This window comes from Fukomys damarensis, unplaced genomic scaffold (genome assembly GCF_012274545.1).
Source record: "Fukomys damarensis isolate Sample0158 unplaced genomic scaffold, DMR_v1.0_HiC HiC_scaffold_38, whole genome shotgun sequence".
NCBI lineage: Eukaryota > Metazoa > Chordata > Mammalia > Rodentia > Bathyergidae > Fukomys > Fukomys damarensis.
In genome coordinates, this window is record NW_022900950.1 from 73,067,319 (window position 1) to 73,081,350 (window position 14,032).

A 14,032-nucleotide genomic window follows, 5' to 3' on the forward strand; every position below is an offset into this window, starting at 1 on the left:
AAAAAAAAAAAAAAAAAAAAAGTAAAGAAAGAAAGTAAGTACCAAGATGATGGGCATAGAGATTGGAATGTGAGATCCTCCAAAAAGGATCATGATAATAGAAATTCTGACAGGTCTGGACCTACTGAAAAGAGATTTATGTTTCTGATAGACAGTTTAGGGATAAATGATAAACTAGTGATAGTATAAAGAAAATAAACATGGGACCATATTATTAACTCCAGGAAAAGCAAAAGATTTTGTAAGAAATACATTCCTTGGTCCCAATGAGCAGTAATGAATAATGTTTGTATAGTCACAGGAACATAGACATGAAATACCAATTTAACAATTTGTGTGTGTAATTCATGACTGGTATCAGGGCCTTCACACTGAGCTACGTATCTCCAGCCCCCACTCACACCGACTTTTTTAAAATTTTGAGACAGGATCTCACTAAACCACTGAGTCGCCCAGGCTGGCTTCAAACTTGTGCTTCTCCTGTCTCATTTCTCCCTTACAGGTATGGCCACTATCCCAGGCTTAACTAAAACATTTTTGATAATATTAGTTACGAAGATGAATGGGTTGGACCATGATGAGTAAGGAAGCTCAATCCCAGATGCTCACCTGTTATACCAGTTTGTCAAGAGTCTGAGGTGGGAGGATTCCAAGTTCAAGGCCAGCCTGGGAACTTAAAAAGGTCAGGCCTCAAAATAAAATAAAAAAGCACAAGGGAAGTAGGTCAGTGGTATTGTTCATGGGTTCAATTCTTAGTATAGGAGGAAGAAAAGAGGGAGTGGAAGAGAAGGAGGGGAAGGAGGAGGAAGAGGAAGTTCAATCGCACCTTTGACATCAGGAGCTGAATGCTCTAAAATGGGAGGCTAAGAAACGGCAATATATAGGAAATATACAGGGTTTCTTGAAAACACAAGGGAAATTAATTTAGTAAGGGTTAAAAGAGATAAAAATGATCGCCTCTGAAAAGTGTAAACTGGGATCTTGAGCAGTGAATTTGTTTTTATTTATTTCTTTTGTACATCTTAGCAAACTACCTAAAAATTTCAATTTGTGTATGTATAATCTGCATTATGCTTTGCTTTAAATTTTTATTTAGAAACAAAGGCTTGGTGTTCAGAACAAATCAAACCTGGCAATAAAAAGCAATGACTATTAAGCATACAATAGTGGTGAAACCATGGAGAATGGGAGAGGTATGCAGGAGGACATAAACACGCAAGATAAGAGTACAGGAAGAGTTTCAAGGGAGGGGAGGGGAGAGAAAGAGAGGAGGAGACAAACCCAAACAAACCAACCTAGCCCTAGAGTCTTGGTGTTACCTATAGGCAACTTGTTCTGAACCTCTATAGGCCACTCTGATTTTATGGTACCCTCTTTTTTCCCTTAGGTCAATAATTTTCGCATATAGGGTGTGGATAGGAACGGTTAAAACAGAATTCTCAACTAGCCTCATGGAGTACTTCGTGTCCAAAGTCGTCATCCATCCAAAACACGAAGGTACAAACGCAGACATTGCCCTGCTGAGACTGTCCTGCCAAGTCACCTTCACTTCTCTCATCCTGCCCATCTGCTTGCCCAATACCACAAAGCCGCTGAGAATTCCAGCCTCTTGTTGGGTGACTGGATGGGGAAAACTTAAAGATACAGGTGAGAACGGGCAGAAAGAAGGGTTGGTTTATCAGTGACAGCAAACCTTTTAGAACTTGCAGTGATAACAAACAGCCCATTCTGGCACACGTACCCCAGGTTCACCACCATGGGTTTATGTGTTACCCTTTTGTATCTACTCCAGACATTCACGTGCTAGGCATATCCTCACTACTGCAAATATTTTTCAATAAAATCAGGCCAAACAAAGATAGCATCTACAGGTCTTCAAAAAAAAAATGTTTTTTTGACATTCACATGTTTATTCCATTACTTTGGGGGGGGCCCACCGGGGATCAAACTCCGGTCCTTGTGCTTGTGAGGCATTTGCAGCACCACTGAGCTAAATCTCTGGCCCTATTCCATTTACTCTTATACCTGCCTAGAACTAACTATAGCTAGAAGAGCAGACACTAACAATTTAACTACATAATCACCTCTCTCAAAAAGAGGTTCATCATTACCCCAAGCAATCAGGCAAGAGAAAGAAACAAAACGGATATGTACAGGAAAGGAAAAAGTCAAATTACCACTATTTTACAGATGACATGATCCTTTAACACAGAAGACTCAAAAAGTTCCATTAAAAGATCCCTAGGATTAATAATCAAATTCAACAATGTAGCAGGAAACGAAATCAACACACAAAAACAAACAGTATTCCTGTATACTGAACCCACTGGGAAAGACATTAGGGAAACAATACCATTCACAATAACAGAAAGAAAAATTAAATATTTAAGAATTCACTTAACTAAGGAAATAAAAGTCCAACACAATAAAAACATCAGTACTCTGAAAAAGAATGAAAGAGGACATCAGAAAAATGGAAAGACATCCCATTTGTAGACAACAGAACACTGTCCAAAACTGATACACAGATTTAATGGAATCTCAATCAAAGTACCAACACAATTCCTCCTACAACAATCCTAAAATTCATATGGAACCAGAAGAGACTCAGAATAGAAAAAGCAGTTCTACGTAATGTGAACAAAGTTGTATTACAAAGTTACAGTGATACCAACAACACAGTACTGGCACAAAAACAGATATATGGACCATTGGAACTGAATAGAGGATACAGAAACAACCCCTGGCACATTCAGTTACCTGATCTTTGACACAGAGGCCAAAAATATACAATGGGGGAAAGATAGCCTCTTTAGCAAATGGTGCTGGGAAAACTGGGTATTCACAGGCAGAAGATTGAAGCTAGACCTTTATCTCTCTCACCATGCACTAAACTAAAATTAAAATGCTTCAAGGATCTAAATATTAAAACAGAAACACTTAACCTGCTGGGAGATAAAGTAGGCAAACTCTTTAAGTCATAGGCACAGGCAAAGACTTTCTGAACAGAACTACAATTACACAAGAAATAATACTGAAAATCAACACAAAGAATTATATCAAATTTAAAAGCTTATGCACAGCAAAGAAAACAATCAACAGAGTGAAGAGACAACCTACAGAATGGGAAAAAAATTTTACCAGCCATACCTTAGGATTAATAATACACAAGGATCTCAAAAGAAAATTAGATCTACTGAATAAAGACCTAATAGGCAACTGAAACATCTCAGAATAAGTACAAATGGCCAATAAATACAAGAAGGAATGCTCACTCATGCTGGCCATTCGAGAAATGCAAATTAAATCAACACTAAGATTCCATCTTACCCCAAGAAGAATTACCATCATTGAGAAATCAAATAATAATACTGGTGAGGCTTCGGAAAAGAGGAAGGAAAAGAAACCCTTGTACACTGTGGGTGAGCATGTAACAACCACTATGGAAATCAGGAGAGAGTCCTCAAAAAACTTAAAATACAAATTCCATTTGATCCACCTACACCCCTTTTAGCTATCTTTCTGAAAAAGTTAAAGGCATCGTATCATGGTGATTCATGCACACTCATATTTATAGCAGCACAACTCACAATAGCTACATCTTGGAAGCAGCCTGTATGACCACCAACAGATGAATGGATAAGGAAAGTGTGATATTTATGCACGATGAAGTACTATTCTACCACAAAGACAACGACCCATTTGTGGAAAAGCAGATTCATGGTGCACCATGAATCCATAACATTGGGTAAAATAAATCAAATACAGGGGCTTAAAAACTGTATGGTTTCTCTTATGTGAGAAACTCAAAGTATAAATAAATCAAAGAACAAAATAAATAGACAATAAAAAATATCATAGGGAGAAAGCTCTTTGGCAAATAAGGAAGAAACTAAGAGATGGAGAATGGGAGAGGGGAGGAGGAAAAGGAATGGAATGTAAGAAGAAATAAGCTGCCTTGTAAGTGCAGGGTCATGAGTTCAATTCCCAGAACTGCCAAAAAGAAAAAAAAAAAAAAAAAGATGTGCCACAGCTACCAACTACCCACAATAAATATATTCATAATGTACTGCAAACATGTAGTAATTTTTTAAAATCACTATTAAAAAAAAGAAGTATGATAATTCAACTTAACATTTGAAGGGAGAGCAGTGTTTTTTAACTGTTTTTAAATTGTTATATAAACTTTTTTCCAAAATGAAGTAAAGATAGAAACTGATTTGGGAGCAGGAAAATGGAAAAGGAAAAGTTTAAAAATACATCTTTACTCAATCAGAAGTTATCAGAATTACTTTTCATTTAGAATACTGACATAAGAGAAAATATTCAAACAAAAGATTTTGCATTATCCACTGTTTTAGAATTAATTGTACCAAAAATTCTTTGTATAAGAGAATAAGATTGCAAAGTGAATTCTTTGTCCCAGCAGCTTCTCAGTTTGCTTTAACCTTTCATTTCTGCCTTCTTCTACAGATGACAAATTCCCTCCTACCCTCCAGGAGGTGGAAATCCCTGTCATTAACCAACAGGACTGCGAACGTCTCTATAATCCAATTGGCATTTTCTTCCCAAATCTGGAGCCAGTCATCAAGAAAGACATGATTTGTGCTGGAGATGTACAAAGACGAAAGGACAGTTGCAAGGTGAGTGCTGGTCCTTAGGACTCTCTCTTAAGACATCTTCATTTTGATCCAGGTTTTCCTACCTATAAATAACAGTAATTTGAAGTCAGGGAATGAGGGATCTGACAATAATTCTTGGGTTACCCTGGACACGTAACATACCTATCAATTAATCTCTTCAGCTTTCAGACCAATATTAAACATCAATCATTAGATTTATAGGTGAATAAATTTTCATGAATATACTGAAGTGGATACACAACTGCCAACTTTTTTTTTCTATAGATATGTTTCATTATGTACTTTTAAAAATGTCATTGTTATCTCTTGATCATAACTGATAAAAAGTCAGCCACCAGGGGCTGGGGGTGCAGCTCCTTGTTAAAATACTTGCTTAGCCCTGAGTTCCATCCTCAGCACCATGAATGAATGAGTGAATGAATGAGTGAATAAAAGAAATAAAGATCAGAAAGGTCATAGGAACAGAAGAATATACTTTCTTCTCGAGGGCATACAAAACAGTCTCCAGAACAGACCATATGATAAATTGTAAACCAAGCTTCAACAAGGTCAGGATTAAAGTCATACAAAGTATTTTCCAACCACAGTGGAATAAAATTAAAAATAAATAACAGAGAACTAAGGATAGGTCAGATATGGAAATTAACATAATCCCAAATATCTACTAAATCAAAAAAGAAACCACAGTTCATGCCTACAATCCCATCATTTGAAAAGCTGAGGTAAGAGAATCACAAGATTGAGGCTACCTGAGCAACACACCAAAAACCAAAACAGAAATTAGAAAATGTTTTTAGGAATTCTTTTGGTTTTATTATTATTGCGTTGAGACAGACAGGGTCCTGCTATGTACATCAGGCTGGCTCTAAACTCACTATGTAGACCAGGCTGGCCTTGAACTCGCAGCAATCCTTCTGCCTCAGCCTCCTAAGAGTTTTGATTACAAGTGTGTATCAACAACCCTGGCAGAAATGTTTTGACATGAATGAAAATGAAAAAATGAATACATGCATTCCAAAGATTACAGATGCAGCTAAAGCAGTGTTTGGAATGAAATATATTGTAGTAAATGGTTATGTCAAAAACCAACATCTCAAATTAATATTTGAGATATTAACATTTCATATTAAGATATTACATAAAGGGGCTAGAGATGTATCTCAGTGGTAGAGCATGTCCCCAGAAAGCATAAAGAAAGGGTTATAGTGAAAATTACTTAGAGAACACAAATACAGAAAACAGACAAGAACAAAAGTTGGTTCTCTAAAAAAGATTAATAGATTTTTAAGAAAAACTTTAGCTAGGTTAAATGAGAGAAAAAGAAAACTCAACTATTACAGTTAGTAAAAGTAATAAAAGTAAAGGTAAAGTAATAAAATAAAGAACATTACTACCAATCTGTGAGAAACAAAGAGTCAGATGTGGATTGCCTGTCATCCCAGCACCGAGGGAGGATGAAGCAAGAGAATCAGAAGTTTGATTCCTGTCTGGGCAATTTAGCAAGACCCTGTCTCAAATTTTAAAGATAAATAAATTTTAAAAACTGAGGTTATAGGGCCCAGAGATTTAGCTCAGTGGTTCCATCTCGCAAGTGCAAGGTCCCGGGTTCAATTCCCAGAAACAAAATAAATAAATAGATAAGAGTATTGCTGGATTTGACCCTCAGTACTAGAAAGAAAGAGAGAGGGAAGGGGGAAGAGAGGGAAGGGAAGGGGGAGGGGGGAACAAACAAAGGTAGGTAAGATTAATACTATGAATAACTAACTATATATGACAATAAGATAAATAAAATGATATGGACAAATTCCATGAGTGAAGCCCTGGGTTCAATATTAAAAAAAAAAAAAAGCTACCCACTAATTAAAGCTCAGGCTCGGAAGTTTCACTCGTGAAATCTATCCAATATTTAAAGAACTAATATCAACTCTTAAGAGGAAGAGAGCATATTTCCAATCCATTTTATGAGATTGTTACCCTGAGACTAAAAGTAGATAAAGATATCACATGCAAACCACAGATCGTTTGTTTTATTTATTTATTTTGTTTTTTTGGTACTAGAACTGAACTTGGGTCCTTGTGTTTGCAAGGCAGGTGGCGGCACTACTGAGCTAAATCCCCCACACCAGAACAGTATGTCTTACTAACACAGGCAAAGAACTCGACATAACACTAGCAAATCAAATCTAACAGCATATAAAAAGGATTATAGGTCATGACCAACTGAAATTTATCCTAGGAATGTGAGGAGGATTTAAAATTTTAAAAACAATAAATGTAACATGCCATGTTAGACAGACTAAAGGGCAGAAGCTGTATGATCATATCAAGAGACACAGAAAAAAGCATTTCCAAAAATCCAATAGTCCTTTATGATAAAAAATACTAGACAATCTTGGAACAGACGGGAACTTTCTCAAATTGATTAAATGCATCCACAAAAAGCCCACTGCTGAGCCAGGTGAAAAACACTTGAGAGGCTGAGGCAGGAGGTTTACTTGATCCCAGGAGTTTGAGGCCAGCCAGGGAAACACAATGAGACTCAACAATAACAACAACCAAAAGGCTGAGTATTGTGATGCAAACTTGTACTACCAGCACTCAAGAGGCTGAGGCAGAAGGATTGCTGCAAGTTTGAGGGTAGCCTGGGCTACATAGTGAGCTCAAAGCCAGTCAGGATCACATAGTGAGACCATTTCAAAAACAAAATACAAAACAAAATCCACAGTAAACATAGGAAATCGAAGAACCCCTTACCCCTTCACCAAATTAGAATAAACACACTTAGCAAAGTTGTAGATTATGGGAACAATATATTAAAAACAACTGTATTTCTATATACTTATAAGAAGAGGGTCAGGAATGTAGCTCAGTGGCATAGTGCCTGCCTGGTAAGCACGAGGTCCTGGATTTGATTCCCAGTACCAAAAAAACTAAATAAATAAACTCTTTATATATACTTACAAGAAGAATAATCCAAGAAAATTAAGAAAACATTTTATTCACAATAGTACAAAAAAAATACTTAGGAGGGGCTGAGGTGTAGTACAGCTCAGTTGGAGAATGTGTGCTTACCACGTACAAGGTCCTGGGTTCATTCCTCAACACCAAAAAACAAATACTTAGAAATAAGTTTAACAAAAGTAATAAATTTAACAAACATGTTCTCTGAAAACTACAAAACATTTTTAAAATTAAAGAAGAGCTAACTAAACGAAAAGACATTCCAAGTTCTCTGATCAGAAGACAACCTCATTTAAATGGCGGCATTTTCCAAGTGGATTTGCAGTTTAACACAATCCCTATCAGAATCCCAGCTGGTTTCTTTGCAGATTTTGAGAAGCTGAGAATAAAATATGGAAATTCAAAGGGGTCCAAAATAATCTTGAAGGAAGATGTTGAAAGTCTCACAAGTTTGGATTTTTAAAATTTATTACAAAGTAATAGTAACTAAGACAGTGTGGTACTGGCACAAGGCTAGACACATATAGATGAACAGAATAGAAACAAACCTTCATAGTTAATAAATTTTAGACACTGTTATCAAAATAATTCATGAGCAAAGAATGATCATTTCAACAAATAACACTTACTTCAACAAATAATCCATGCGCAAAAAGCATAAACGTGGATATCTATCGCATACAAGAATTAACTCATGATAAATCCGATCTACATACAAGAACTAAAATCATAACAATTTTGGAAAAAGACAACAGTAAATCCTTGTGACTCAGACTAGGAAATGTTTTCTTAAATATACAACACTAAAAGCAGATGCAAGAGTTTTACAAAATCCAGAGCCTTTGTGTTCCAATGGTCAACATGAAGGAAGTAAAAAGTTAACCTATGAAATAGGAGAAAATAGTTCTTTGCAAGTCACACTTATGATGAAGGCTCTGTATCAACAATATATAAAGAATATTTGTATCTCCATAATAAAAAGGCAACACAATCTTTTTAAAGAGCAGAGAATCTGAATAGATATTTCCCAGAAGACACACTGATAGTCAATAAGCACATTAAAAAATGCTATCAGTAGCCATCAGGAAAATTTAAATCTAAGTTTCAGTGAGATACCACTCCACATCTACTAGGACGGCAATGATCAAGACAGAATCAGCAAGAATGTAGAAAAGCTGGCACTTTCACAGAGAACTGTTCACAGGCAAAACAGTGTACCTTCTTTGGAGAACTGGTCAGGAATACCACTCCTAGATATATACCCAAGAAAAATTAAAACAGCCCACAAAAAAATCTACACGTGAATGTTCACAGCAGCCTTATTTATTAATAGCCTCAAAGAGGAAACCCCCAAAATGTCCACCAGCTAATGAATGGACAAACAAAATGTGGTACATCCCTATAATTCGTCTCAACGATAAAGTGAAGAGGAGTACTGATGTCACAGGAATAAACCTTGAAAAAGTATGTGAAGTTTAAGAAAGCAGATCTAAAAGACCACATATTATATGACTCCATTTATGTGAAATATTCATCCAAGGCAAATCCATACAAACAAGAAATAGATTACCACTAGGCCTATGGCTAGAAGAGTTGGGAAGAAAAGGGGCTGGAAACTCATGGGAGTGGGGTTTCTTTTGGGGGTGAGGAAAATGTTCTAACATGGCTTGTGGTGGCACACGCCTGTAATTCCAGCACTCGGGAGGCTGAGGCTGAAGCAGAAGGATTACAACGAGTTTGAGGTCAGCCTGAATGAACTATATATATATATAGTAAGATCTTGTCTCCAAAAAGGCAAGCAAGCATGCATGCATGGGTGATAATGGCTGCACAATTTTATAACTACACCAAAAACCTGTGTACTTTAGATGGGTCAATTCTATGGTACTTGAATTACAGTTAAAATCTGTTACAAAAAAGAGCAACTAACTACTCTCACTATTATTTTACATACTACTAACATACTACTACCACTATTATTTTACATAAGAAATTATTTTAACAAAATATAGAATTAAAAAAACAGAAGAAAAGCAGTTTATTCCATTAGATAAATTTAACATTGTGAAAGAAAAATCTGATGAATGAAAACCTTATCACATTAATGTTACTTGCTTTATCACAAATCAGATGAATATTCTGAAATTACCTATGTGTTTTGCTAAGGTCACTACCAATTTTAAATTCTGACTCTAGAATCCCTTCCTTTGCTCTCTCCCTAAAGCAGTACAAAGCCCAGCTCCCCAGAGTTCTGCAGCCCTGTGAGTCTCATGGCCCATTCTAAACTCCATCCCTTGTGACTATTCGCTCCTCATGTCCTTTCCACCACACTAAGGACCTTTATCTTTTCCTTAGGGTGACTCTGGAGGGCCCCTGGTATGTCACATCGATGGTGTATGGATCCAGATAGGACTGGTAAGCTGGGGTCCCGAATGCGGCACAAGTCTTCCTGGGGTCTACACCAATGTGACCTACTATCAGAAATGGATTACTGCCACTATCTCAAGAGCAGAAGTCTTGGATGCCACCCACCTACACTTCTCTGACCTGCTACTCGCTCTACTACTTTCTCTGGTTCTGCCGGGACCTTGCTGGGCCTCTGGGCTTAATGTTGTGTTTGGAGAGTAAGCAGCACGGCTGAGCTGCAGGCAGAGTCCAGAGCTGGGAATATAAGGAGACTGAATCCCAGCAGCAGAGAACTCACAGGAGAGTCATGGAGAGCATGGGTGACTTTGCTTAGTCTGAAATAATGTTGTTTCTGAAGTTTTGATCCTGTAAGTGTTAGTGGTGAGAATGTGAACTACTAAGAAATAAGGCTATCACTTCTATGTCCCCGACTAATGTGTCTTCTAGGGCAGAAAGGATGATCTCCATGACGTAAGTAGCTGCTGGAGAGGCAGGCAAGGCAAAACATCTGGGACGGCAAAAGGGAAGGTCTACTGGTACCCACAGGTTGCATCATGGGCCTCTTACCTGCCTGTAATTCTCACCTCCTCTACTATCTGATGCTTCCCTTCTAATGCTACACCACAGGGTAAAATGCATTTATGTAGTTCAGTTCTGTATTTTCCCCAAATTTGTAGGCTTTAAAATACCAATAGGAAGCTGGACGTGGGGGCACACACACCTGTAATCCTAGCACGCAGGAGTCTGAGGCAGGAGGATCACTGTAAAGAACCATTCGGTTATATAGGGATAGTATGAGCAATAATACAATTGGCTTCCTAGGATTTATTGAGTTCAAGGCCAACCTAAACTACATAGTGATACCTGCCTCAAAAAACGAAACAAAAAACCCCAAAAAGACCTACTACCAAAAGTAGATTAATGCTATGATTTTAAGAGCTGAGGTCTTGGGTATCAACAAACTGGACCTATCCAGGCTATTTAATGTCCACTCCTATAGTAAAAATGATAAACTATGCTTCCTTTTCTAAACAATCACATGATCTAACTTAGTGTCTCTGTCCTAGGCTGCCAGGAGCTTGGGGGCTAGGTTTTGAATGTGATTGCAGTCATTATCTTTACCCTTGATGTCCTGGTATAATTCCATTCATATTCCCGCAGGTCATCTTTTATTTTTCATATGACTTATTTATTGTGCCTGTGCCTACTATGGTAAATCAACTTCCAAAAGTTATTTTCGGGATAAATGCTTTTAGTGAGGTGTGGTGGTACACACCTGTCATCGGTTGGTAAATTCCCCAGTTCTTACGCCTTGTGCCTTACCTCTACACTGACTCCATTTATTACTCTGGTGTTCAGACCAGGGTTTAAAAATAAAAATACTTTCCATACCTTTCCCTTCTTTCCCCTCTACTTAAAACACTTCAAAGTTATCCTGTTGTTAACAGAGTGAGAACCAGGAGTCTGTACAAAGCGCTGCAAGATCTGACTCTAGTCTGCCCTCAGCCTCAGCTGGCATCACTCTGCTCAGTTCTCCGTGCTTAAGCTTCCTCCAGTGCCCAAGCACCTTCTTACCACCTCCATTCCCTCTCCTCTGTGGCCCACGCCTAGTTAATTCTTACTGTGCTTTCAAATCTCAGTTCAGCCTCTGCTTCCTCAAAAGAGCTGTCCCTGGCTTTCCTGACTAGAACATCCTAAAGTTTATTCAAACGCAACAGAGGCCTCTTTTATAAGATTCACTGTGGCTGTAATGTAACATTTGTTTATATAGTTGTCTAAGGTATATCTCTCTTACCAAAATACTAGGTCCATGAGAATAAGAATTTTTGTTTTTATTCACCAGTATATCCCAGCCTCAATAAATATTTGAATAAATAATACACAATTTTCCCAAATACAGTGTCACAACCTAGGTATTCTGTTCAGTGGGACAGCCCAGAATATGATATATTATTGCCTTGCACAAAGTAGATTTTCAGATATTAAACTGTAAAAAACAAGCCAAGAAAGATATTGAGGATTAAAGAATAAAGAAAGGAACAAATGTCCCAGTGCAGTTTTCTTCTGTACTCCTCTCCAGCCGTAAGGAACAAAGGAGAGAGAATATTAAGTGGGTGAAGAGAAAGGTTTCTCAGAGGCAAGAACTCAAGCTAAGCAGGCTTTTGAATGAGACAGAGGCCCACACAAAACGGTAGCGGAGAGGCAGAGAGAACAAAAGGGCATGAAAAGAACAGAAAGGAACGAGAGGAACAAACAGCTCTGCATTTTCCCCAAATTATCACTCCTCTAGATGCTTCGCTCAAAATGGGGAGCAAGCGTTTCACACCACAGGAACCAGCACTTCAATACGGTAGCGGGACCAGCCTCCCCAGGGAAAGAAGGGGGTATCAAGAGAAAAAGACCACACGGTCTTACTCTGCTGGCCGTGACTGGCTGGCTGAAGCAAGGATGGGCACCTGACGTAACAAGCTGCCCTACCTAGGGCAGTTAACCTGGTGTCTTACCCAAGAATGGGTTCCATACTGGACAGCATAGCAGAGTCCTGTTCTGGGGAAGACTGCTGTTAGTCATACAGTATGGCCACAGTATGAAGTGTCCACCACGGAAAGGTAGCACTCCTGGCATCAAGGGTACCGCAGTCCACAGAACACACGAGTCTGACTTCAAAGACTTTACGCTCCAGTGGGGGAGTGACAGACACAACACCACATGCAAAAGAAATGCAAACTGGAGGGGTGGAGGGTTGAAGGGAGGGCAGGGAATTGGAAAAAAAATAAGAACAAAGGTAGATTATGTGAAGGTACAAATTTCCAATGATGAACGTCATTATATTGTACACCTGAAATGTACCAATAAAATCAATTTTTTAAAAAAAGGAATGCACACTACACTGCCCTGTAACACGGAAAAACTGGAGAGGCAGGAAAGAGTAACAGGCTGGTTGATTCCTCTGCCACAGGGTCAGGCACGCATTCCGGGTTGAGCGAAGAGCAAGTCCAAAGGTTCTGTGATAGAACCGCAGCTCAGTGTCAGTCACCATGAGTACAGGTGGAGAGGGTGGGAACTGACACCACAGGGAGCAGGAGCCAGGTTCTGCAGAGTCTGGGAAGCCTTTCGGCCTCTGAATTCTATTCTCTGTGAGATAAGAAACTACTGGAGGGGCTGGGAGCAAAGAAAGAATGAAAAGGCAGAAGGGCAGAAAACCCCACAGTGCTGAGCATCGGGGTATGAAGGGGCCAGGAAGGGGTTAGGATGGCACAGAGGGCAGTCAGACAGCGGCAGAGTTCAAATCAGCAGCAGAGGGGAAGAGATTCCAATGCCAAGGCACTGAGGCAGAGCTGAGCAAAGCACAGGACGCTGCTCTAGCCTGGACACCACAGGTACTTCCCCTAGGCTGTGTGCCGTCTCCCCTATTTCTTATCTGCTGTTTTCACACCAAAGACCTCATTTACCAAAGAGATCTGAGAAAGGCACAAGTCTATCTTTCCTACCATCTACTTCATAGCTCTTCATTTAGGACACTGACCTTGTCTGTTTCTTCTCTTTATCAGAACCACGTTCTCAAGCCTTCATCCCACTTTCATCTCAAGGCCTTCTGCCTGTCCATCACACCTGGAATGGCCTTTTGGACCCCTCCATCCACTTATTTTTGACCACTGCTTGTAAAAGGAAGCAGTAGATATCTGAAAAACACATCATAAGCACCACAGGAAATAGTTCTAAAAAGTAGAGCCAGGAACATACCACTCAGTGGTAGGGCATCTTCCTGGCATGCACAAGGCCTTGGGTTCCTTTCCCAGCACCGAAAAAGGAAAAAAACAACAAACCAAAAAAACAAGGAATTAGAAAATTGCCAAGGGAATTATATCTCAGTAAAGCTACTTTCAAAACAATTGCTGCATCTGGGGGACAAATACTGCTGTCCATGTCTGCTGCAGACAGGCAGCTCGGGGATTTGTAAACTCCATATCAATAAAACATTAGAAATATAAAGTTTAAGAAAAGGAGGACATTTTATTGGA

At 38.8% G+C, this 14,032-nt stretch overlaps 1 protein-coding gene across 4 annotated transcripts in view; it reads left to right on the forward strand.

Annotated features, from left to right (window-relative positions):
• Positions 1 to 13,768, forward strand: part of Prss48 (serine protease 48) — a 17,208-nt gene extending 3,440 nt beyond the window's left edge. The window contains exons 5-9 of one of the 4 annotated variants that reach the window (XM_010627909.2): positions 1,388 to 1,647; positions 4,474 to 4,643; positions 9,960 to 10,019; positions 10,458 to 10,638; positions 11,459 to 12,131. In XM_010627909.2, the coding sequence (XP_010626211.1) occupies positions 1,388 to 1,647; positions 4,474 to 4,643; positions 9,960 to 10,019; positions 10,458 to 10,610 (643 nt within the window). In that variant the 3' untranslated portion in view covers positions 10,611 to 10,638; positions 11,459 to 12,131. Of the gene's footprint in view, positions 1 to 1,387; positions 1,648 to 4,473; positions 4,644 to 9,959; positions 10,419 to 10,457; positions 12,132 to 13,561 lie in introns of those variants that run through there. The other 3 variants (XM_010627910.3, XM_010627908.2, XM_010627907.3) reach the window with 3 other exon arrangements.
• The last annotated feature ends 264 nt before the right edge of the window (positions 13,769 to 14,032 follow it).